Source organism: Pholis gunnellus, assembly GCF_910591455.1.
Source record: "Pholis gunnellus genome assembly, chromosome: 20".
NCBI classification, from domain to species: domain Eukaryota; kingdom Metazoa; phylum Chordata; class Actinopteri; order Perciformes; family Pholidae; genus Pholis; species Pholis gunnellus.
The window spans coordinates 10,460,311-10,486,662 of NC_136547.1; the positions used below are offsets into that span (position 1 = coordinate 10,460,311).

Here is a 26,352-nt window from a genome sequence, read left to right on the forward strand (position 1 = left end):
TAGGCCTGATCTTCACTTCAAAGGGACATGCTCTGTGCTGGTCCAAAATGGTCTGATAATACATCACACTGATGTCTCTCTATATCCCCACTTAAGAGTAATCTTACTCTTTCCACTGTGCAGTGAACAGAGGCAGGGTCCCCATTTCCCTGCACAACCAGAAAATGAAGAAAACTACACAAAAACTGCTCAAAACGTCAATACAGTATCGAGTTTCACATGTCGCTCTGGCCTGGAGTGGATGATTTAAGAGTTACACAAATGTTAAGAGAAATGCCACTGAACAAAAACTTTATATTCTTTAGTTTTTATTCTTTGGACTAAGATGACTCTGTCTCTTTTTCATTTTCTGAAACAAGCCTAAAATCCATATATCAACCACTTAATGATCATGTATTTGTTTTTCAAACTTTTCAAACATTTTCAGTAATGCAGGTGGTTAACATGAAGTTGGGGGAGCATTCAAAGTAAAAACCTTTAAGTATATCAATGTAGTGCTTCCTTTTAATGGCAGCAGTTCTTTTTAGATCATGTCTTCAGGATTACTTGTTATAGTCAGGTACAAATACTGCCCTTCACTTACTTTAAGGACAGGGCTGGTGATATTTTAAATTATTCTTATTGTCAATTTTTCTTATTGTTTTCAAAAGACCAAACCCAACAATAAATGAATGTCTATGTATCCAGAACCTGTTATATCCTATAAAAAAACAACAACATATTTTCTCACTTTTCTCTAGTGGTATATCAACAGTTTTCATAGGGGCTATTTCTTTGGTAGAATAATAACAATTGTCACTAAACGTAGTCATGTTGCAAAGTGGGCCTACTCTAGTAAATGTACTAATGCACTAATAAAAACTTAAAAACTTAAAACTAGCAATAAAAACATGTATACACTATATATTTACACTACTACTTTCTTCATGTGGTGTGTAGATGTACTGCTCATTTTAGAGGCAACTAAAATTGATTTACACATTGTTTCCCTCTTATTTCTTAGTCTCACTGGATGTATGTGTTTTTTAGAAGAGTGTGCTGATTGCACACAGCAGGAGAGGACCATTTTTGTCACTGAAGTAGTCTGTAGATTACTCGTCTATATTTTAGTTTCACAGTTTGATTCCACACTTTTTTGGCGGAGGGCTCGGCTCAATCAGCAGACTGTTGTTTTACTTGTAGAGTGAAACGCATCCAAGATTGTCCAAAAAGTGACTTATTGTCTTTGCTGGCCTGAAAGTAAAAGGCAAAAAACGAGCTGGTAAGATTTTGATTGCGTTTTCGCACACAATGGATTCTCCTCTTGTGATGGCCTTGAGTGAAACAATTGTGAAAATCCATCAAGGACTGATAGAAGTGAAGCTACAGAAGAGGAGGGGGTATAGATGGCTGGGGGGGGGGGGGGGGGGGGGGGTCACATACAAAGAAGTGACAGAACAATGTCATCACCAAACAGATGCTTTCACAAAGTCCCTTGGGAAACAAAATAAGATAGATACACCCAAGACAACTGCAACAGAACAACTGAAAGCTGAAGGAGGCACTCTGCGAAGAATATAAAAGGTATAGACGAGTAATAATTTAATTTACTGATCAACAACTATTTGATAGATTGCCATTTAAGTTAGTGCAGATATTCATGGTCCCCAGTGGTTGAAGGCTACTGACTTTGGTGATCCACTGTCTTTTCCTCTAGCAGGAGGAAGGTTGACATCTAGCAAAACTAATGAATTTCCCGCCTAATCTGTGTTTAGGGCTACTCAGCAACTCTTAGCATGCTAGGCAGCTAAACTAAGATAGGGAGCATTATAACTGGTAAACATTATAACTGGTAAACTTCACCATGTGGTGGGAAAAGTACTCAGATCCATATTATATTATATATACAGAAACACAAGACTTTTGTTCAAACATAAAAACATAAATCCTACTACTAAATACTTTTTATGACATTCTTTACTATGACTTTTTTGTTTGTTTTTTCGACATACTATGCTATGACTTATTTTCAATATACTATAATATGAGTTCTTTCGACACTCTATACTATACATTTTTTTACTTTTTCGACACTATACGATGACTTTTTAAAACTTTTTTCAACATACTATACTATTACTTTCATGAGATAAAACAATCTTTCCACTTGGTGGTCCATTTGTCTTTCTGGCTCTTCTTTATCTTGCAGGATCAGGATCAGGATCATGAGTCACACCTGGACCACCTCTGGTTCCTGGACCGGCTCTGGTTCCTGGTATAAAACCTCACCACCTTCCACTCAGTCCCACTCTCTTTTCCGTTGCTGGAGCGGCTGTTGTTTTGTTTTGTATACTGCAGACGTTTCCACACATCCACAAATGTTCCCATGAATGATTGCGACATCAACGTTTGTTCTGTTCTTTATTGTTAATGTATAAAAGAATATGCATGATTATGACTTTTAAACTCGCTAGTTTCTCATTTCTGCCAAAGCCTTAAAACATATATACTATGACTTTTTTTTCGACATACTATACTATGACTTTATATTTCCTTTTTTCGACATTCTATACTAATACTTTACTGTTTTTGACATACCATACTGTGACTTTTTTCGCCGTTTAATCCACACTCCCCAAAACATAACCACTAAATCCGTGACATCACATTCCCTTTAACCTCGGAATGGCGCTGTGTTACCATGGACTACTTATCATTAAAGGAACATGTCTTACAATGAGCAGCATCGGAGTAGTATGAGTAATATCCCCATGAACAGTTTTTGTTGACTACACAACTTTTCATACTGTGACTGTTTATGGCATACTATACTATGACTCTTTCATTTATGTTATTAACATCCTGTAGTCATACATTTATATATATATATACACTTTTTTTTGTTTTTGAGGTTTCCATGATATTCTGAAGGCATGCAATAGTAAAGCTCTGGCTTTTTGTAGAGTTTATGGTAAAATATGATTTACTTATTTGACATTTAGCAAATATGCTTCATATTACTGTGTAAAAAGCCATTATTGTAGGTGAGGGGGCAAATATCTCGGCTCCTTTCACTAGTTAACTAAAGAACACTTGCTTTGATGTTTCCTCTCTCCTAATCTGCTGAGTGCACTCTTGAATAAATCACCGTCCAATTTGGCCCCACCTAAATCCCTTTCTGACAGCTGTTCCAAAATAAAGCACACCCAGGTGGCTTTTTGTCTCACTTCGTATGTCTTGTTTTTACCTCATTTCAATGCTGTTAGATAGCCAAATCATTCTGTAAAATTGTTTGAGATAATCTTCCTGCATCTAGCTTCTTTGACACCAGCATGTTTATTGTATTCACAGAAAGTCTTAAGTCCTTGAGCACAACTATAGTTCTCTAACGAGTGGATGTGTAACAAATCCTCTCTGCAGTGACAACTGTTCAAAGCTTATTTGATATACAAGGAATTTGTGGACAATTTCTGCACCAAACCAATTAGGGGCTGCTGGTGAACAGAACACATCTGTGTTTCAGGGCTTGTTTGATTTAATCCAATCACAGCTATATTCATTTATTTAACCAGAGCTATACATTTGTTGCGGTCACGACCTCCTGTTTCAATGGCAGCAGCACTTTTCTTTTTTTAATTACAATAACAATGCAGAGGCCATGCACGTTGATCTGGCTGAACAATAAGCTTCTCTGCTTTTTTTTTAATAAAACATGTGTGACGCAATTTGTGACACCACAGATGACAAACGTTGGGCTGTAATCAAAACAGTTGCCTCAAAACAGCCTACATTGTCTATTTTTGGCATTTTGTGATGTTTTTCTGTACACAAAAGAAATATTTAATTGTTGTATCATGCTGGGTTTATTGCTGCTTTTAGCTAATTGTGTAGAATTTGAATGTTTTCCTATTGTGTATTTACTTGACTTTACAAATCCGAACCTTTAGAATTGTTGAATTATTATTATTTTCTACTTCTCTTTTTGATTACGAAATCTCTTTTGTCCTTTGAAATATAAATTATTTTGAACATTGTTATTTTATTATTAATATATATAAAACCGTTGTGTTATTTTTCTTTTAAAAGAAGGCAGACAGGTTGACAGGGAGCTCGACAGTGAGCGGTTGACGTGCTCTTTGCTCCTCGGTAGGTAGATGTCCTCAGAGTGGAAGTCAATAGGAAGATTTCACAGTTTTTTTTTTACCCAGTCAGAAACAGTTGTGTAATGACTTTAGGAGGAGGAGCGCTGCAAAAGTAAGGCAATGGATGGAGATGGGCCACTGCCTCCACACTGTTTAATTAAACCCTTAGAGACTAGCTGTGTCATATGCATTCATTCTGCCACATGAATAATACAAAACACTGCAGGCTCATTCAAAATAATCTCAGAAAACTGCTCCTTCCAGGGCTCTGCCCATGTGACAGGGTTTTTTTTTTTTTTCCCCTGCTTCAATTCAATTACTGTGCTTGGAGAGCAGTTGGTACAGAACATTTACAATCGGAAAGAGACACTGCAGCTCAGGTGATTTGGCAACAAAAACAAAGAATAAATACAAGTTGATTAAGAGTTGGCAGTGTTTGGCAGTGTTTGATTATAATGTGTTTTTGCACTTGATTAAAGCTATTGTGTTGTGTGTATGTGTGTGTGTGTGTGTGTGAGAGAGAGGTATTGTTGATGCTGTAGCAAGGGAGAAATGTGATTAAAGCAGCTCTAATCTATATTTTTATATATTAACAATGACTATGTGTAATCTGAAAGGGCTTGTCTCGGCATTTCAGTGTCTTTCAGCTCATTTGTCAGCAGCTTTGCTGTTTTGTATTCTCCTATTGCTCTTATCTGTCTTTTCTTTTCCTGTTCTCTACCCGATCAGCACCAAACAGTAACGTCAAAGTTAGCAACATACCGTAGCCAGATATTTCCCGTAAGAGTTGGCCAAAACAGAGGTAAAATTACAGGGAATATTGGACTTTAAATGAAAGCTAATGTTGCTCCGTGTCTGCTGGTTGCGTAAATGTTTGCCAACATATAAGCCAAATCAGCTTTATATGGTGACAACATCACCAACAGCAGTGATGTGTTTACAGTTTAATGCGCAGTCCCCCAGTGTAGTCCCCAAATGCTGTGGTTTTTTATTACGTTATCTGCTATGAAGTGTCTGATTTGAGTCTCTCGTTATTTATGCATGGGTAACTAAACTAGAACTCCCTCTCAAGACTAATAAAGTAATCTGAAAGATATGATAGGATACTATACGATATAATGAAAATGTGATTACCCATGAGGGTATGTATTTCTCTCAGCATTTATTGGTAGGAGTCCATAAAAAAAAATGAACATTTCTACATTTCCACTTACAGTAACGTCAAGGACAAATCAGATGAGAAAAAACGTATTCTGTTTTAGAAATCTTTTACAAAAACACCCACAGAAGGTTCACATGTTGCAGAATCTACTCAGTATAAAGAATCCTACAAAAAAGAAAAGAATAACTTCAAGAGCGTAGCTATTTCTTACCCTGTTGGAGTAGTGGTAAAAGAGTGAATAATGTTGCTTACAGAGTGTTGATTGCCAGTAAGGACTGAGTATTCGTGTTCGGTTCTTTGTGTAATAAAACTCTCTCTTCAATGCTTTAATTCTGCTTTACTCTCACATTCCCCAGGTATCCCTCTCCCTCCTTGTCTCTATTGAAAGGATCCACTAAATAGCTCGACCTTCACCTATTCTCACATGCTACACGGTATCAATGCAGCGATTTTCTCCCTCATTATAAACAAGGCTGCGAGTGTAATTCGCCTTCCGCCTGAACTCTTTCAAACACACTTTCTGAAAACGTGTGCTGTAAAAAGTGGAAAAGTCCAATCATGGGAGATTAATCAAAGTTCTGATCCATCCACAGGGCCCACCCACAATAAATACAGCAATAGCAAAAGCTTAACTACTAAAAATGTATTCAGGATAAAAGAAAACATTGAAGTGTAGTCTCTGCAGGCTACCACTCATGAATGCAGGCAGGAGTTACGCTATGCACTGCTGCTGATATACAAGGGGAGATACGGCGCAGCAGGGGGGGATGTTAGGCCCCTGATACATAGCAATGATGAACTAATGCCACATGTGATTGATGGCACATCTGCCAAACAGATATATGTTTGTGTGTGTGTGTGTACATGTTTGGTTGAGGGTGTTTAATAAAAGGCACCAAGTCCACCAAACCGAGGGAAGTGTCGAGGAGCCCTTTTCTTTTTGGACTCTGCTTCCTTTAGCCACAGTTTCTTCCTCTTTGTGTCCATGTGTCCTACAAAATAAAAGAACATTTTCATTAAACATGTAGATGTACTAATGCCTAATAGATCAGCTATAAGACAATAATGAACATCTAATTGTGGGTTGCCAGGTTGTGAAAAGATTCTCTGGCTGTTGAGTCATCGAAAAAAGATGTTTTGCTTTCTTGCTGAGCGGTGATGAGAGGATTGACACTAATCTCCCGTCTGTCAGTTAAACATGACACTAGCACCAGCGGCCAATTAGCTCAACCTAGAACCTGGATACAGGGAAAAACAGCGAGCCTGGCTCTGTCCAGGGAAGATTCCAGCACTAAACCTGGTAGGTGGTAGCTATTAAAACTCACTGAGTAAGTATATCTTTTTTATTTAACAACCAAAGAGTAAAAAGGACATGCTCTAATGTTACAAAGTGTGCTTGACCAGGCATATACGTATAACTCTATACTCCAATCAATCTTGAATGCAATTATTTTTAAAGGAGAATGTGCAACAAATCCATATTTGAAGTTACCAAATGTTAATATATTAACTGTGGTCCAGACGCCCTGTAACCCTTTTTCCAAAAGGTCAAAGACCAAATGGCCTTCAATGTTAATTTAAGAGCTAAAAAATACAAACAAGTGTGAAGCGAGAGGATTAACATAATAAACACCAGCAGCCAAAATGTTGTTCTTATCAATGATTTGTAACTAATCTATAAAGCATTAGTCAATTCCTAATTAACTATTAATGAAGCCATTAGTCACTTTCTTATAATTCACTCTAGAAAGAGTGAATTATAAGAAAGTGAAACAGACTTCTTAAGACTCTTACTGTCAGCCGGCAGAAGTAGTTAAAAACACTCTCCGAGGACCTATATTTGAGTAGCTTGTGTCATTATCTCAGGAGGAGAATTAGGGCCTTTGTTTGCATCCCAGCAGGAAGTATGCACAGTTAAACTAAAGGTTCCCTTTAACTAACTGAGCTGCTTTTATAAAACCCTCCGTGACCGCGACTGTGTGTTGCAGATAATTGCTCAGCTTTTGTGTGTGACTTTTTGACCCTATGAAGGAAAACATAGGGCGACCTCTGACCTGTGGTCGTTACTGCAGCGTAGAACAGAGCCGCCTAATCAACACCTCGTCCTCTGTGTTTATATCTGCCAATCAAACACGCCACTCTTCGTCATCGCCCTTTGTGTGGCCATCAGACACAAAAGCAGACAATTAGCTGCGCTTATTAAGACTCTGCTCTTTAAAAGGGGAGCCCTGTGTGCTGGCAATTAATCAGCTCTGCGGTGGCGGGTGGGGCGTACCTCTCGTTAGTCCCAGGCTCTGCAGGCCATGTTCCTCCTCTTCCTCCGAGGGGTTCTGGGCAGAGTTCCTCAGGTAGCGCTGGTGCACGCCGTGGCCAGGTGCATTCTGTCTGCGACGACGACACTCTTCCTCCAAGGGTTCTTCCGCTGCCACGTCTGTGGATGTGGGCAGAGCAGAGTGGGAGTGAATCACACCTAAAGCATCTCTTCTCGCTGTCTGGATGGATGGCCTGAAGCATTCAAACCAAGATTCTTATTAATATATATATATATATCCCTAAAAAAGCACCAAAGTATGGTTTACATTTTGTACTACCTTGTCATTTGCTAGCGCCTTCATCATATATGTATGTATATATGTATTATTTAATTATTTTGTCTGTGTAACATTCAGCTTTCTGACATGAGATGTGTGGCGCAAAGGAAAGTCAGCTAAAAGGAAAACATATTACCTTGTGATGCCCTTGGCAGTGTGAATACAATCACACAGGAAAAACAACACATCTATTACAGCAAGTTGAGCACAAGTGCAAAAATGAATCGGCCTATTGATGTTACCAACATGAAACAACAAAGATGATATAAAACAAGAAGTTGAAAGAGTCCCTAAGGCGACGTAGAGCCCTCCTTCCTTTCAAACGCCAACCATATATTTCATTCATATTTCATCTGCCTGACTTTATTGTGATTAGTCATGTAAATAAAATGAGATTTGGTTATTCTTTTCTCTAGGTAATTTACATTTATATTGAATTAGTGGCAGGCAGGGTATAGAGGGGGGGGGGGGGGGGGGGCTTATTATGCTGCGAGATTACAGGCAGATCTCATCGCCATTGTGTTGTGTAATTAAGGCAGTGGAGAGGAGAAGAAAGGGGGCCAGATGCTCGCCGTGCTGAACCTGGTCTCATTTAGAGGACGCTCTGCACCAGCATTTAAAAATCCCTTGCGTGGTGTGTAACAGCCCGGCCTTAAACACATCAGAAGTCATTAGAGACATGACAGCTTTGTTTGACATATTGCTGTACACCTGTGGGAGAACCTCAACATAAACATATATTTATTTTATTCATTAATGTACATTTCTGCTATACATGGAAGATTGTGGCTTTATGGCAACACTCTGCTTTATATGACATTTTAGAGGGAGACAGCTCTCTTTCGATGCTTTCAGGAGGAGCTGAAGGGGTTTTAGGCAATCAAGGACGGCTGCATGTACTCAGGTCTAAACAGAGATAAAAAAAACACCACTAGATTTCAATTCTCTTTGAATAGACATCTTGTTACTGCAGGACCTCCATTATGCCCCGAGTCGATTTCTTTGTCTCAAATGCTTTTCGATTGTGTCAAGGTTGAAATTGGCTGAGTATTCTCGCCATATGAAGTTTATTTTCATGCTGAAAAAAGGTGATATATGCTGCTTTACTCCCGAACTTCTTTATGTTAGAGTTTTCAAATCAGCTTTTTAAATTGAATACACTGTCAGAGAAAAGCACCCAAGAGGACCCGAGAGGAACGGGACAATTGGTGGCTTTACTCTCAAGGCTCTCAAAGCTACTCGTTCTCTATTCAACTCTGGAAAAACAACTAATCCCAACTTGCATTCATCTGGTGATCCACTCAGCTGGATTAAGCCAACATGTATGTGACTCCGAGCTTGTGCGCTTTGTTGGAAAGGATCAATATTTATGGCTATTATGGGCCGGGTTACCTGGGTGATAAGATTCCTTCCGCTATCAAATCGCATAATCCATCATCAGTTAATTAATTTCCACAAAGACAATATCAAAGTGCACTGATGATACTGAGATATTTTAATACATTTTATTTTCTGGATCAAGGACTTAATTTGAAAAGCAGAGTGAGCACAGTTCTGGATGGTCTGATTTGCAGCTATTGTCTCGAGAGTGCCTGTCATCTGTCTCCAGGCCATACAATGCAGTGTGGATCTGCAAGAGCCGTTTGATACACACCGTCTGGACTGCAATACAGGAGCGTGTGCACATGCACAAACACCCAGGTTAACACCTAAACACACGCACACACGCACACACACAAGCAGCCTTTCTTGCAGCCGGCAGCCGGCTAAAGCCGGAAATAAATCACTGCTCAGGAGGAGGCTAACCCTACATGACAACTTTAACTGTGGACCAGATTATTTCCAACAGTCCACCTTCGCTTGGTTCAAGACATCTGGTGTCGTGCTGATGTGACTGCACTACTGAGACACACTCTGTGTCCTTGTTCAGACACGGCCAAAGAGAAACTGGCAGCTTATCTTTGCCATCGTTCATAAAGTGGCCAGCGGCTCCGGTTCGTTTCGATGCTTCACACTAAACTGTCAAGCTGACGAGTGTGTGTGTGTGTGTGTGTGTGTGTGTGTGTGTGTGTGTGTGTGTGTGTGTGTGTGTGTGTGTGTGTGTGTGTGTGGTATACCGGATGCTTCTCTCTGCCGACAGGAAGTCATCTTTCATAACATGAGGAAACTTTGGGACAGGAAATCACAGTATTGTGTGTCATATTGGAATGGATGGATGCAGAAGAGGATACAAGAAACACAGAGCTAATTGTATCAAATCATAACTAATAAAACTAATACTGACAATTAAATATACATATTGATGATTAAATTGAGGGAATGAAAGTTTTCTCATTAAAAAAAAAATGTATTGTTTGAATATAACTTGTAACAAGCTGCTCCAGTTATCCTCCCCATCACTGTGTGGTGTCGTCAGTGTGTGTGTGAGTCCTGTTCAGGAAACTATCATTTGGCCAGATGATGTCATGCGGTCTTTTGTACACAAACAGTGCCACCTAGTGGCTACATGAGGGTCCACCTTTAAATTAAAATGTCTGGTTAATAACAGGAATTTCACCCCCTCCTTTTTAGGGACATATCGGAAATAACTAAATAAAATTAAACTTGATTTTACTTACCCTTTAACACTTATGTTACACTAATTATGAGTCTGTTCATGTCTCCTAAAAGGAGTGGGACCCCATAAATGGAGTCAGGAGATAAATATAATTGTCCTGGGATGATTGTCCAGTTAGGAAGTAAGAAAAACACACATCTGAGATGAAAAAACATCTTTGCTTGAACCTCTCACGGTTTACAGAGACGCACATTATGGGTAGGGGGGGGGGGGTGTCACTAGTTATTGTAGTTTGGACAACTTTTGGCCTAAGTAGCTTGAGAACATCTTCATCTTGAAAACACATTCTCGCGGTCTTAAATGAAGTTAACCTGAACATACATACACGATGATTTCCGATTCAAATGGATTTAAACTGTCCGTGAATGTCATTATCTCCATGTCCAACGAGAATAAACGTCCATCCGCTTAGAATTACAAAAAAAGACGCTCCTCATAACTAAGGAAATAGCCAAAGAATAATCTTTTAAAGTTGTCTTCAGTCTCAAAGTATTGCAGTGATAGTTATATCTACACACATGGGCACATAGGCAAAAAAAGGGGTCAAGTTTAATCCCAAAAGCTAACTCACTGACTCCATGGCAACATTGTAGGACTACTTCAAATTCCGGAAATTATGGGAACTGTAGTTCAAAATTCACCCACATTATAACTGGTTGTAGTTCTAGCACACGGTTCCAGGAACCAGGAGAGGGAGCTATTGCACCAAAAATATAAATCCTGCTAATGAAACACCTTTTCAACTGCTCCCCACAGACGACCTGAAAATCTAACGCTGACGCATTAGTATAGATCCTAAAATGATCTTATTATTTGTAATTAGATTTAGCGGCTTATTGCTGGTTTGTGTGGTAATCCCCATCTACAACACACATCTTAAATTTACTCAGCACATTTACAGAGAGTGGGGGGGGGGGGGGGGGGGGGGGGGGGGGAGAGCATACAGGCTATGTAAGTAATATAGACTTGGCTGCAGTGTCACCAAGCAACAGGACCGCGCAAGCGCAAACGCCCCTTCAATCAGCACTGATGAAAAATAAATTGAGTGACAAAAATACATTAGAAATAGCATTCTCGTCATTAAAACACACACACACAGTACATTCATTCATGTTAAATGTCATAACTGTAAACTAAACCAGTCAACACTGCAGCTTGACTCACCTCATGGCCTCACCCTGCCTTTCTCAGTTTCTCTCACTCTAGACTCGTCTCTCACAAAAATATGCAGTGAGGCTCGTGTAAATAAACTAGCCCCAAGCACATTCCTCAAGAGACACAGAGACAGACACACACACACACACACACACACACACACACACAACTGAGCCAGCTGCAATCATACGTACCACTTAATGTTACCCTGAATCTGAGCTCATCGTGTTTGATATTTAAAAGACATACTTTTCTATCGTCTCCAAATGATGCAACATTTAAATACTAATTGGATTTTTCCCAGCTTGAAGATGGCGTCTTGTGTAGCTGAACTTTTAAGATACATTTTGAGTCCCTAGTTTGGCTCGATGTCTTTGAGGGTGAAATCAAAAGGAGGTGCACTGTCAGCACTTTCACAAGCCGCCCATAAAAATGTCCCGATGGGAGGGGCGAAGAGAGAGATGAAGAAACATGAGGAAGAGCGTGTGAATCCTGTCGTTACTTTCTCACCTGGTGAGTAAAGGTAAAGCATTCCTACCGCACATCAAAAATAAAAATACACCTCCGGGTTCGAGGATACATGGTGTCTTTGCTGAAAACAAAAGTGAAATTTCCCCATGATTATTTTTTAAATAAATGAACAGGAAGTTTAGTGAAAGCACACACAATGGCATCAGTGGCCAAGCCCTACTGTGAGTCACCAGGCATTAGTAAGTTAAAAATAATACACGAGCTGTATGGGTGAGTGTAGAAGAAGCAGCCGTTGTGGTTTCCTTTATTGCGGTTGTGTGAAGCAGGTTTAGAATGTGATCAGGCACAAGCGCACACATCTCATACTACACATCCAAGAAGAGTGAGATGACGAGAAGCCACTCAAGCCACAGGAAACACAACAAAGACACCAGGTGACTGCAGAAGACTTTCCAGTTTATTGAACAAAACCTGAACTCTTTATTTTGGTTTTTCTTTTTACAAAGAATGAAAATTCCCCTGTCTGTCCGGTAACAGTGTAAGGTGTTGTGCGGTTTGAGTTGCTGACATTGTTACAGTGAAACTACAAAAGCAGCCTCCTGGACTCAGCAATCATGCAAAAACAAAATCAAGCAAACATACGGTGGTATTCCCAAATACACAAACTAATGTTAAAGTAAGAAAAATGCTTATTATTCTAATTAAGTCATTAATGATCTATGTCATTCATATTACACACGCGTGAACATGGCAACAGCCAACAGGTTAGCAAGGTGGTGTTCAAGTTAAAGACATTAGGGTGAAGTGGTTAATCATTCACTTGTTAAATTGGTCAATTGAAAAGAGTAAAAATGACATGCTTAAGTCTAAATGTACAGCATCTTGTTTTCCAGCGACAAAAAAAAAGAAAGAAAAAGACAACTTTCACCGCCAAGGAAAAAAGTATATAAAAGCACGTTCCCAGCTTTGTGCTTATGGCAGAAATAAAAAGTACAATTTAATTTTTGTAGTAAACAAAAAACACCAACAAGATGGTCCCCCCCCCATAATAATGGAATAAATACAAATATACAAATACTATGACCTCTCTCTCACCTCCCTTGCGGCTAAGCTAAAATGAGAAAAATTGTTCTTCTGGAATGAGATGCAGGAGGACAGAGAGAGAGGAGAGACCAACCGTCGGTAACAAACATAGTCACTGGGCGAGTGAAAACTGTATGATGGTCAAGATAATTACTTGTTACCCAGTCTTAGGATCTGCTCCTTACCATTTACTGTTAGAGACTTTAACTGACCATCCTCCTCCACTTCTACCCGCTCCTGGCCGTTCTCCACAATCCTGTAACAAACACAAAAAGCGGGCATCAGGAAGTCAGACTGGTAAAGAGGTCAGAAATCTGACATTTTGGGAGATATGCCTTTTTCCCCCTTTCTTGCTGAGATTTAGAGGAGAAGATCAATTTTGCGTATTTCCCAAAATGTCGAACTACTCTTTTATAATGCTGGACTGTTCATTACCGTTTCGTAGTAATTTTTCTGCCGTTGATGAACTTGGTGGAGGTTGATACAGATTTGAAGCTGCCCATTCCTCCTCCTCCTCCACAGCCACCCCCCCCACCGCCGCCAAAAGATGAAGAAGAGAAGGAAGTGAGTCCTCCACCACCGCCGCCAAAAGATGAAGAAGAAAAGGAAGTGAGTCCTCCACCACCCATCTCTGTGAATGGGCTAAAACCTGTAAAAAAAGAGAGCACAGTTTCAAGAAAAAAAAACGCAGTAAAAATGGAAAAGCATCATAAATTCATGATGTCCATTGTGGAGTTTTCTTTGATGGGATGTAAGGACCTGAATTGAACCCTGAGAGGCCTGGCCCAAACGCTGGGAAGCTCCCAAAACCAAAGAGCGATCCCCCCGCCCTGCCTTGGCTTGCACCCCTCTGGTGACTGTGACTGCCTCCGAAGAAATCGTCAAAGGGGTCCTCAGCTGTGAAGGGAAACACAGTAGAAATGACAGATTTGAGAATGAGAAATTGAGGAGCTTTGTAAGACTTTCAGCTCATTCTGTTTTGCTAATTCATGGCAGGTTCTACAACCCGATTTCAGTTCTTAAAAAACACACAACCTGAATTTATTATTATTATTTAATGTTAATATAGACATATTGATTAGAGCAGCTTAAAAAAGGCACAGCTTCTAAAAAGTGGTGGCTGTAGGAGCATGAGTTTGTAATTTCTGGAACAATCTTAACTGTCAAAAGTGCCCACCACTAATTCCCATCCTAAAACCCTGTGGACATGCTACTAATTGCAAGCTGCCAATCTGGGTCGCCCCAGCAGGATAAAAGCTGGATTCACTGGCACCATTTGCTGAAAGAAGACTCCTCCTTCAACCTTGAATGTACCGAAGCAGCGACAAGAAAGCTTTACTTCTTCCCTCTGAAAAGAAAGCTTTAAATAAAAGTATCCCCTGACCGCTGTTGTAACTGCGTTACTGTCCATTTACCTTGAAGAAGACCTAAGAGGAGACAGCCCAGCTCTTACAAGGCTGCCAGTAAGACGGCAAACATCGTTAGAAGAGAGCGAGAGAGAGAGAGAGAGAGGCTGAGAATTGCTGCTTGAACATAAGAATTCTGGTTTAATGCGTGTGCACATGATCAGTGATATATTTCTTTGCATATTTCTTGTGTATTTCTGCAGTATGTCCAACAAAACGTGTGTAAAAATGGTCTGTTGATATCTCGTCTACTTCCTTTCACATGTTCATTAGAGAATGGGAGTGGTCGTTCTTGGCGCACAACTCAGCCCTCATCATCGTGTGAATCTGTATTCACACACACGCACACGCGCACACGCACACGTACACGCACGCACACAGAGTGACAGATCTACAAGACCAGCTGCTGCTCGTTGAGACGAGCTGCTGGACAGACAGGACTGGAGGCCGGATGGGATTTTAAAAACACATTTGAAACTCCTTATTTTTCTGCGGCTGCCATCTTTCCATCATCAAGGAACGTGAAACCAAAAAAAGCTTCTTTATTTAGATCTATCCGAGGAAAATCCCTAAATATAGAGTTGAAATAAACTTGACCGGACGGATGTTTGCACATATCCTGTTGCATACCAATTAAGCATAATAACGGTTGTCCGCAGTCAAAATATAACTTGACTCTCTTCAGTATACAAGGACCACTTTAAAAAAGCCAAACCGTGATGCTATGTGCACGGAGAGTAAACAGCAACAGCTGAGCCCCACCACTTCATCTTATCCATGTTAGTAAATACTTTAAAACATGTCCGTTTATAAAAAAAACAATCTGATACAAATGATGACTTGACTTTCCCTACAAGTTCTCATTCAGTGTATTCCAATAACTCATACATCAGATTACAGGCCTTTCAATAACTTTATGTTGCACACCCACGCTCGAGCGCTCGTATTGCACCACGTTCTACATGTGCTCCGACACATGGAGACACACAGCGCGCAAACACTCGGCGTTATTACATCTGCTTTTGTTTTAATACGGAAGCTATTTTTGAAAGCATTCCAGTTGAGTGATGTAGACGTTCAAATCCATCCTCTGCCTTCGTCTGAACTCCATATTTAGAGCTACACAGGGTGAACTACACATGCCTCCCAATCAGCCTTTTGCTGAACCCAGACCAGACGTTAAAACTCCTATAACTACACGTAATGCAACTACGGACACCTCTGATACAATCAACAGCCGGGCGCTACGAGACGCTGTCGTTATAACAAATGTACATCCACTAGTCCACCGGTGTAACAGCATACATGGGTTGTGTTAAAACTAAAAAGATACCATCATTTTGCACTTCTGGGGACAAAAAAAAAAGAAAGATAAAACAACACATTTTCCCAAAGCCCATGGGAACATTTTATCTAAGTAACAGAATAAAACCACATTATAAAGCCATTATGAAAAGCACTAAATACTCTCAACTTAGAAGCTGAAACCGATGAATGTTCGCCAATTTTGGGAGAATAAATAACTTTAAACGATTATCAAAATAGTTTCCCTGGACTGATTGATGAATTGTTTTCAGCTATGCTAAGATGAAACATGTCTTTGTAAGAACAGATGAAAAATGGCTAATCTATGTGAAATCAACATGCAAATCCAACCACCTTAAACTAACCTTGCTCTGTTTATTTATAACTGTAAATTCAGATGCCTTTATGTGTTTATTTATATGATTGTTATTGTGTTTCTTTTCATGGAGCATGTTTCACTAACTGAAAAGAGTATTTCTCAAAAAAAGAAGCCGGAGTAAATTAAGAGGTCTAAATAGATGAAGGCTACGTAATGAAGTTGAGGTCGACATCCAGCAGAGATGCTCCGTGTTGGCCAACATGTGACATTTAGTGGCAGATGACCTCTTGAAGTGAGCAGTGCTTAGAGAGTTGGAGATGCACATTGCAGTGCTGTGGGGGATTAGCACAAGGCTTTACAGAACGTTTCCTCGGTCTAATGTTCCATCTTTCACATTTCTACACAGCAGGGGCTTCTCGCTAACAGCCAAACTAATTAGAAATAGAAAGTTTTACACAACAAACAACTAGGACATACATGATGTTCTCCTTTTCTCTCTCTCTCTCTCTCTCTCTCTCTCTCTCTCTCTCGCTCTCTCTCTTGAGCCTTCTCAGGTCATCCGTGTATATTTTTGACCAGATAAAATGATGCAGCTGATAATAGCCTTTGCCTTCTCTGCACTCTTGTGACTCTCGTCAGTCGCTCTTTCTTCCTACTCTGTGAAAACATGAAATCCCACCAGTGCCTTCGCCAGAATCGAAACAGGACTCACCAAAAAAATGTGCAAATGGATCTCTGCCGCCAAAGAATTCCCTGAAAACGTCATCGGGATTACGGAATGTGAAGCCGCCGCCACCGAAGTGATCGTAATGGCCCCCTGTAAAACATAAAACAATAAAAGCTCGTAAAACACACAATCAGAAGCAGCTTTATAGACGTCCCCATCATTACGAGTGATAAGAAATATCAACACAATACCAAGCGGTTTGTACTCATGTAAATCAAGTCTACATAGACTCAAAATCATAGCTTATTTTTAATCCTCATCAGATTTCTCCCCTTCCATATTGACTACTGAAATCTTATCTCCATGGCACTGAAATGAATATTTAGTTATTTTGAAAGTTGTCTCCTTACCTGATCCTCCTCCTCCTCCTCCTGAAAGACCGTCTTTGCCGTATCTGTCATAAGTATTCCTCTTGTTTTCTGTTGTGGGAAGAGAAGGACTTTTCATAAAACAGATAACCCAGCAGAAAGAGAAAATTCCCATCGCGTTTAAATTTAAACCTCAGTCAGCATCAAATTAACTGCCCTTTTCAACTAGAATTACCGCCTCGTGCTTGGATGCCTCCGCCAACATCCACGCCTGTGCAAAATGTCATCACTTCCTCATTTGACCCGAGCTGACATTTGTGTGAAATTGTCACAGTGTCACAAAGACCTTGACCTGTGTCCACCAAATTATCATCAGTTCCTCTTTGAGTCCAGATGGATGTTTGGGGCAAACCGCTGGATGCACATAATGCATCCAGCCATGGCTTTCACCGATGTGGAGGCATAAAATCATTTCCGCATTTCATTTATCAGTTTGACCTTCTGCACGTGGACTTATTTGCTGAGAGTATTTGAAAGTGTACAAAGGTGCTTTTCAACGGTCAAAAAAGGCATAACAATCAGTATCTGAACACATTTACAGGCCAAACTGATAACTGTTTATGATATCAAATGACAAACAGAAAGTGAAAGTGAGAAACACACCCCTAAAGAACTCTGGACAACATCCTCTCATTCCAGCATAAACAATCCGGACATTGCACTGCAACAGTACCTGCTTACTGTTACTGGATGTGTGCCACATAGCTACATTTTAGTACATACTTCTGTTGTGTTCTCAAATCTACATTTGAATTCCAGAAATTCCTAAATTGATCTGCTTTACACATCTGATGCAGGATACATTTTACACTTTTTTTTTGTTACCTACCTAAATTTGTCCGTAGCACAAACTATCAAAAACTGTAAAGTACTACAAGTTGGAATGAGATGCCTGGTAAAATTAAAAGTTTTGTTTACATATATATATATATATATATATATATATAACCAGATAATCCTTAATTTTAATAATTATTTAGCCTATAGATTGTATTTTAAGTGTGTTCTTGTAGGAAAACATGATTGATAACATGATTGATAACAATCTGTATAACATTTTTACACCAACATCCTGTTTTAGTAATCCAACATTGGAAGTCCAAACTTACTTTTCTCCAACAGCAGATATGACAACAAATGTCAACTTTAAAATTTGAGGTGCTAATGAACCCAAGTCGTCCGTTTAAACATTCAGAGAAAAATCGGTCATCACGTTCATATGTTCTTCACTTAACATGGCTACATGACATATGTTCTCCCTCTACAGAAAAAACCTTACCATCTGAGAGCACTTCATATGCCTCCGACAGCTCTTTGAACCTTTTCTCTGCTTCCTCCTTGTTGTCCGGGTTCTTGTCTGGATGCCATTTCAACGCCGATTTTCTGTAACTGAGGCACAAATACAGTTAAAAATACTGACGTTTACATCAACACGTAGACAAACACACCATTTATGCCTTATACTGTAGATCGTCCAAGAGGAGATTGTCAGTTCTTAATACAGAAATGCATAACGGACATCCCCCCCCTATCAGAAACACATATCCACGTTCAAGTCTTTTTTTAGGATGGCAACCATGCCTACACCAAACACACACAGACACCCCTGTATGCGCGCGCGCGCGCGCACACGCGCGCGCGCACACACACGCACACGCGCACACACACGCACACGCGCACACACACGCACACGCGCACACACACACACACACGCACACACACACACACACACACACACACACACACACACACACACACACACACACACACACACACACACACACACACACACACACACACACACACACACACACACACACACACACACACACACACACACACACACACACACACACACCCCTCAGTCCAAGCAGAAATAACAAAGACAGCCTGCACTCCACTGACGTGAGGCTCGCTCAGCGGCTTACGCTGCATCAGCTGTTTGTTTCTAAGCCCAGCAGCAGCAGCAGCAGCACCGGCAGCTAGCGGACACACAGATGACGTAGACGAGACTACAGACGGGGGGGGAAAAAAAAGGGCTGCACACAATCCAGGGATTATATTCCCTTATGGGTCTATAGTGAATCGCTTTTTGTAGTCCACGTCTTTGTTGTAGTCTGTGACGTCATCGGGCTGTCTAAAGCCTGGTCAATAGTCAGCCGGGCAGACTAAGTTGAACAATGTGGTGCCAGTCTTTGTAGTCAGAAGCCTGGATGTTCACTAGTAAAAGCGAAAGCAGACATCCTCTTGCTCTGAAACCAGTTTACCAGACGCATCTCTAAATGCACAGTGGGGCGCAGACACTAGAGATTCGTTTTATGATATCTGACAGTAAAATAGTTCAAATCGGATTAATATCAGCTGAGGAAAAAACAATCGTTGATCATCCCTTCAATCGTCGATATACGGTCCGATCGCTCGATACTATCGTTTGTTTTTCCAGGCACTTCCATATTAGTAAGAGGGATATATTGAAGCTTTCAAAGACGTTTCCCATTTGCATGAAGTTGACGAGATGAACACTATTCTCAAGTTGAAAAATAGTAATTCCGATAAATCCAATATGACATCAACAAGGCACAGCGAGGATTTGAGTTCAATGAAAAGAGGATGCGCAAGATGAAAAGTTAAAGGGATCACAAAAGTGATTAAGATTCTTCCTGAGGTGGACATGAACGTCTGCACCAAGACAATCCATCCAAGAGTTGGAGTATATATTATATTCAGTGTGGAGAGCAGTGGGTGACTGACATTGCCGTCGCTAGAACCAAGCTGCTAGCACGGTCAATACTTCAATCAGAGAAGGAGGAGAGAGAGAGAGAGAGCTGGGGTCATAGGCTAAAGATATGACTTATTGATTGGCGACAGTGGAAATAACATTTGGCTTTGGCAGCCAATAACTGAGTGCAAAGAGATAGCAGGCGCTCAGCATTCGCTATCTCTCTAATGCTTGGTAAATTGGATACACCGGTTGAGTTGATGTTCAATAGCTTCATCCTTTCTCACAGGACTTTATGCTACTTAATGATTTTGCGGCATTTACCTAAAATAACTAAACTTCAAACTAACTTCAGGCCAACTTCAAACAGGCGTATTTAACATTTCAATTCATAGGAAACTCTTCAACTGTCAAAACAAAAAGGTGTTCGTAAGAAACCTGCGAGGATGTATGATTAACGGAAACTGGCCTGTTGAGTGGGCGAGCTGCGTGTGGTGGGTGAGTGTAGGGGGAAAGTATCTGACAGCGACAAGGTTACAGGAAGAAGAGTGGAAACTTTCTGCATTGCAGCCTCTCTGTTCTCTCTCCTTGTGTCAGTTTATACAGCCAGAGGGGGATATAATTAACCTACTACACCCCTCAGAGTGGGCCACATTTCACAACAATACTGGGGGGAAATAGAGCAGAAAAACACTCAGGGGCACTTACGCTTTTTTGATGTCCTCTTGCGTTGCATTTTTCTGGACTCCTAATGTCTGGTAGTATTCCAGCATGGCTCTGTCTGCGCGAGTTTCTAGTGTCTGTCCTGTGTGAGGGTCCTCTTTGTGGCGGCCTCTGTGGAAAGAAAGTTAAGTTCTGTTAAGACATGTTTGCTTGGACAGATAAAGCCCAACAAACTGCGACTGAGCGTGGCCATGTGTGACGGGCGAGACACCTCCCCTCCAGACCCGAGGGGTAAATTTGTAAAAAGGGGGGCGGGAGGGGGCAACAGGCATTAAACAGGGTGGCAATACCCAACAATGTAATCAACCGCACTGAAATAGAGATGCAGGGAAGAGGACAGCTCAGCTATTACAAGCACAGAGAAATTACTTAATAAGCGGCTGATCGTCGCTCACCCTCGGGCTGTAGGAGAGAAAATGTGAATCAGGTTTTACTTTGGAAATTAGCCTCTAAAAAAACAAGACAGAACAGGTCTGATGAAAAGGTATCGGAAGATAATCATGTCTTGTTTTATTCCCAGATTTCCAATTTCTTTGCAGTTCTACAACCCATAGAGGGTAACCTGCACAGACACATCGTCACGCGCTCAAAACCTCTTCTGCTCTTTGTACATAGTTGGCTCAGAATATAACAACTTGACAGTCTTGATCTAGAGGTTGATACAAAGAACTATCACACTACTAAAAGCAGCAGATATTTGACCCCGGTGTAAAACATGTCTGCAGAATTCCCTCGCCGATGTAGAAAGAGGCAACAGAGACAAATATGATACGGATCACATGACCAATACAGTTGCCAAAATGTCAGTGGCTACCCATCCTCCAATTGGCAGTTCACTAAACCACCATGGGACCTTATTTCGGGGGGGAAATATGTGCGGTAGTTAACAGCGAGGCAAGAGATGTCGTTCACCGAGCGGTTTCACACAAAACTAAATGTTACTACAACAGACTGCCACTGTTTTGACTTCCAAAATTTGCTTTTAAATTGACAAAAATCAGATGCGTTGCTCATGCTTCAATTCAAACCACACACAAATTCAACCACTTAGCCTTAAGCTGTCATCGTCCACATGTGTCCAGTGAAGGTTGTCAGTTAATAATGACCTTTATAGTATTTTTTCCTCTAAGTTCTACCCTCTATTTCAGTGATATTGTGCATAATCCACTGATCATGCATGGGGAGCAGATTGTTATAATCGTTTGTGAATATGCCATATTTGTTGTTGCGAGAATGTCACAATGTATCCTTCAACACCAATACAAGCAGGGCCGGCTCTGGTTTTCAGGTTCTTCTCTGTGGTTTGTAGAAAGAGGAACCAAGTACAAGATCTGTTTCTTCTCCCAGATTAAAGCTACATAGTTTATAACAACAGTTTATCTCTGTATGTTTTGGCTTGCAAAATCATATTTCACAAAAATAAAAACGACCAAACCTGGTAAATCACACCCATAGTTGCCACACTGAAATAGACCCTTCTGGGCTCCAATCCACACGCAAATAATCCAACAACTCGGCATGTTTTTGTCTTTCACAGGAGAAAAAAAAAGATACAACATACTGCAACGGGCCAACTGCAACAATGAGGAAAAAGCCAAGAAAAACCACAGTCGACCATTAATCATCAAGAGATATCTTCGCTATCGCACTAAAAATGGTAAACAAACCTCACAACCAGTGAGGACCACTTACACAGGGAGTCCACTGTGTCCTGTTTGTTTGCTATTTATAACCTGTGGCCTTTGCAGTTAGATTGTATTTGTGTGTGTGTGTGTGTTGTGCGCATGTGGGGGGGGGGTTGGGGGGGTTTGGCACATGGCAGTGCCAGTAAGGGACTCCTGGTTGAGACATGGCACAGGCACTTAACTCCTCTCTTTCACAACTCCAAATCCCCCTCTGACGCTTCATATTTTATGAATTTACTGATTTAAAAGCCATGTAAGAATGACCTCCTTTCCATCTCTACATCCTAATATAGACCACAATCTGAATATGAAGAGTTATGACCCAGAAAGTAATTGTTTTCCTCTGGGTTTTCTCTAAAAAAAACAAAAAAAAAAACAACCGAATGTCCCGACTCATCATAATAAATGGATGTTCTTTTATCACTTCAGCCATTACTGACCCACTCACCTGCCAACAGTTTCCCCTGCGGCAGTTGGGAGTTAATGGACACAAGTGCCTGCAAGAGATGTGGTTACTCACGGTTCTGTGCAGAGCGAGTATCCATGCATGTACGTGCAGATTTATGCCTTGTGGTGGCGTTACACGGCTAACCCAGATCTGATGGGATTCCTGCTCTGTTCAGCGTGAACTATGCCTCAGCGTGAGCAACAGATGTGGGTCAGTCAATCCCACGGTGACTCAGAGAACCAGAGATGGTGCTTATAAACGTTAATCAGACCACAGGCAGAAGTAGTCCATTGTTATATCCGTTAGTTTTTTTGTGAGAGAAGCTCTAGTAGGAGTCAAATGAATAAGAAAGTTGAGAAAGGCCTTCTAAATTCTGGTTAATTAGCGGATAACCAAAGATAAACTGATGGAAAAGCAGCGTTTTGCCTATTTTACCATTATCTTGACTATGATTTTGTACTGTGCAGGAATCCCTGATCAGTCCATAAGTAAATTACTTCATAATTGTTTTGCTCTAAATTGACTGTGGGAATTTACAGTAATTATCAATCACTGGCATTGTTGTTTACAAGGATCTTTTTTCTGATGTAGTTTAGGAGTTGGTTGAGCTCAAAGTACATTTTGGATCCGAAAGTGAAGGTAAGAGAAACCATGAAAATGACAGCCAGCCAGGGTTAGGTTTGGATAGCTTGTGGAGGATCTCAACCCCACCACCTACTCTTTGATGGGTGTACCGAAGGACGACGGACCTCAGGACTTTCAGGATGGACTACATCACCCAGCTGGCTTTGAAATGGAGATTTCCCAGGAGCCAGGGGTAGAGGATAAAAGGAAAAAGTGACTGCAAAAGTGACGTATAGATGAAGGAAGGATTATTCAATGATTTTAAAAGAAAGTTACCAGAAGAAGACCTTACGAGTCATCATTACACTAGCCATCACGAGTTCAGGGGAATAGCAAACAGAAGTCAACAGACTGGTCTGATCTCTGAACTCGTTATTTGTTTAACACATTTCAAGACAAGTTGAGCAGCGAGAGATTACAACACAATTTTTTTTTTAAGCTGTGCAATGCTGGCGTGTTCTATATTCATATTTTCTATATTATTGTCTAAATAATATACTGTAGATATTTATTGGAAATTCTGTATTTAGAGGCTGTCCAAACCTCCCTGACACACCACAGATATCGTACAGAAACACTATTCCCTGTGCAAAAAATTTATAATTAAAACAAATATTGCATCAGACTTGAGATTCTGGTTATACTAATAGGACACAGATCAGGATTGGAGGCCTGCAACGTTACTGGAATTTCCCCAACAGTGACGACCATCACAAGTTGTCAGCCCTGAAGTCTTACAACTGCATCATCATGTCAGTATCAGCAGATAACCAGGGTTTGTGCTCAGTAAAGGGCACATCACTGTTGTAAATGTTATTACGTCCGTTCCGTCCCGAGTTAACTACCGGCAAATAAACTGTAGGTTTTATCTCCCGATTAAAATCCCTGATTAGACTTCAGTGTTTTGGTTTCTATCCAAGATCACAAATTACATCCCTTGTGCAATTTTTGCCTACAGCCTTTTTTTCCTCTGAAATCACTGATGATCACAGGTGGAGCGACCGAAGAGCGCTCCTACAAATTCATGTGCTTTATAACCTGCAACTCATACTGTGACAAATCTATCACGGAGTCCAGAGTCAGACCCTCACTGTGATTGCAATCAACAAAGGCAGCGGGAGTCTCTGGGTCTCTCGGAGTCCGAGAACTCTCCAACACCACTACAAACATGACATTAACAAGACAAGAGCAACGGACAAAACAGGCTCCGAGCATACGGAAACCGACAGCTAACACACATCACAAGACAGATAAAACCAGCACACTAACAAGCTTATACCTTACTACGATTTTTCTCTTTACTTTTTCTATTAGTGGAAACATGTTCGAAGAGGTTATCGTCCCAAGAAGACCTCATTTACTGCAAACAGCAGTGAGCATTGTCCTCGTAGACTGGGAATCCAATCACAGATTTGAATGTGTGGGAACTCAGGGAGGAAACTTGTTAGAATTGATCTGCTCCACCGACTGGAATTCATTAACCACCACATAAAGGCAAACGAGTAATTTGTTACTTAGCACTCTTAATACATTCTGCTTTACCCGTTCCTCATAGAGATGGGGCAAACACAAGTCAAAACTGACTTCATTATTTGGCAAAAGTGGTCAAACTGGTCACCCGCAGGAGGCACCACAAGAACCTTTGTTGTCACTTAAAGACATGAATGCATGACAAGCCATTGTGTAACTGCCCACCTTAGTATAGTTGTATTTACATAGTAGAGAGTACTTTTCAAGGCAAACTGTAGGTTTAATGCCAATATGATATAATCTAATACCTCTTAATAGGTTTTGCTTCATCTTTTTACTGCTTTACTGCTAGTTCATTACACTGAATTGTAGTCAAGTCCAGTTATCAAATAGATAATAGAAATAAAATCCAAATTAATAATCAACTGTTTCAGTCACAGTGAAACTTGAGGCTTTGTCCAAGTGACAGTTCAAAACCAAAAATATGAAACTTTTAGTATCTGGAACCAACAAATGTTTACCTAAAAATGGTATATTAGGATTACAGGAAATGTTAAGTTTGCTCGTCTCTATTCACATATCATAGCATCATTTAGATGTTGTTGTTTGTGGCTAATCAGCCAGGAGATGAGACATTCTCAAATGATGTAAAAATGCAGTTGAAACTGTTATTTTTCTGTATTTTACTACACTTGCAAATATTTCATGTGTTGAACTTACTCCTTAAATCAAGGAATCAACCGTGAGTGAAAACAAACTCTTGCACAATGTGAGGAACAGGCAAACTTCTGGAAGCTACCATCAACAGGCCAATCACAACGTGGAGGAAACACTGCGATCAGATCAACAGAAGCACTCGAAGCCCAGTGACAATGTATGAGATGTATCGACAGAGAGCATGAAGATATTATCATAATACGTTGCATAACATGTGAAAACACCTCTAAAAATAGTCGTAACTTTAATATTAGACTGGTAACGGCAGTCTCATATTGCCAGACCTTCACCGAGTTACGTTTGAACTGGCTGGTGACAGAAAGATAGATCTATATATATATATGATCCTTTCCAACGGATGCATCCCCACATGGCGCGTTACATTAACGTTACTGAGTCTCTATGCGACAGGAGACGGTGGCGGTTACCCACATTTTAGCAAAGTAAAGCCGCATCGACGCATAACGTACACGGCTCATGTCTCCTGAAAGGAGGGCTTACCTGTTTAAAAAGGACGTGTGTGTGCTCCAGGGGGCCTCTCTTCTGTCGCTATTCCCCCCTTTCTTCTCCAGAAGTACGGCTCAGTAATCGCAGCCGTAGGTTGCTGGTGGTGTAGCGTCGGGAACTGATATCGACCAGCC

General features: G+C 40.6%; 1 protein-coding gene across 3 annotated transcripts; it reads right to left on the reverse strand.

The window, feature by feature from the left end:
- Window positions 1-4,730: 4,730 nt before the first annotated feature.
- On the reverse strand, window positions 4,731-26,352 carry dnajb6b (DnaJ heat shock protein family (Hsp40) member B6b). Of its 3 annotated transcripts, none has more exons than XM_079181436.1 (10): window positions 26,213-26,352; window positions 20,753-20,878; window positions 18,605-18,714; window positions 17,308-17,376; window positions 16,943-17,047; window positions 13,960-14,097; window positions 13,636-13,849; window positions 13,386-13,456; window positions 7,559-7,714; window positions 4,731-6,275 (listed from the first exon to the last, which is right to left on the reverse strand). In XM_079181436.1, the coding sequence occupies exons 2-10, from the start codon at window positions 20,815-20,817 to the stop codon at window positions 6,166-6,168; spliced, it is 1,038 nt and encodes a 345-aa protein (XP_079037562.1). In that variant the 5' UTR covers window positions 20,818-20,878; window positions 26,213-26,352; the 3' UTR covers window positions 4,731-6,165. The 3 variants fall into 3 exon arrangements, with proteins under 3 accessions (XP_079037562.1, XP_079037564.1, XP_079037563.1); XM_079181438.1 differs by lacking the exon at window positions 26,213-26,352 and adding an exon at window positions 22,460-22,477; XM_079181437.1 differs by lacking the exon at window positions 26,213-26,352 and adding an exon at window positions 22,203-22,339.

What these genes read in the sequence shown, in the direction of transcription:
- dnajb6b (XM_079181436.1), bottom strand. Translation starts at nt 20,817, where the DNA reads ATGCTGGAATACTACCAGACATTAGGAGTCCAGAAAAATGCAACGCAA. An exon ending in CAAGAGGACATCAAAAAAGC is followed by an intron (nt 18,715 to 20,752) that starts GTAAGTGCCCCT and finishes TTTGTGCCTCAG; the next exon opens with TTACAGAAAATCGGCGTTGA. An exon ending in AGAAAAATTACTACGAAACG is followed by an intron (nt 13,457 to 13,635) that starts GTAATGAACAGT and finishes TGTTTGTTACAG; the next exon opens with GATTGTGGAGAACGGCCAGG.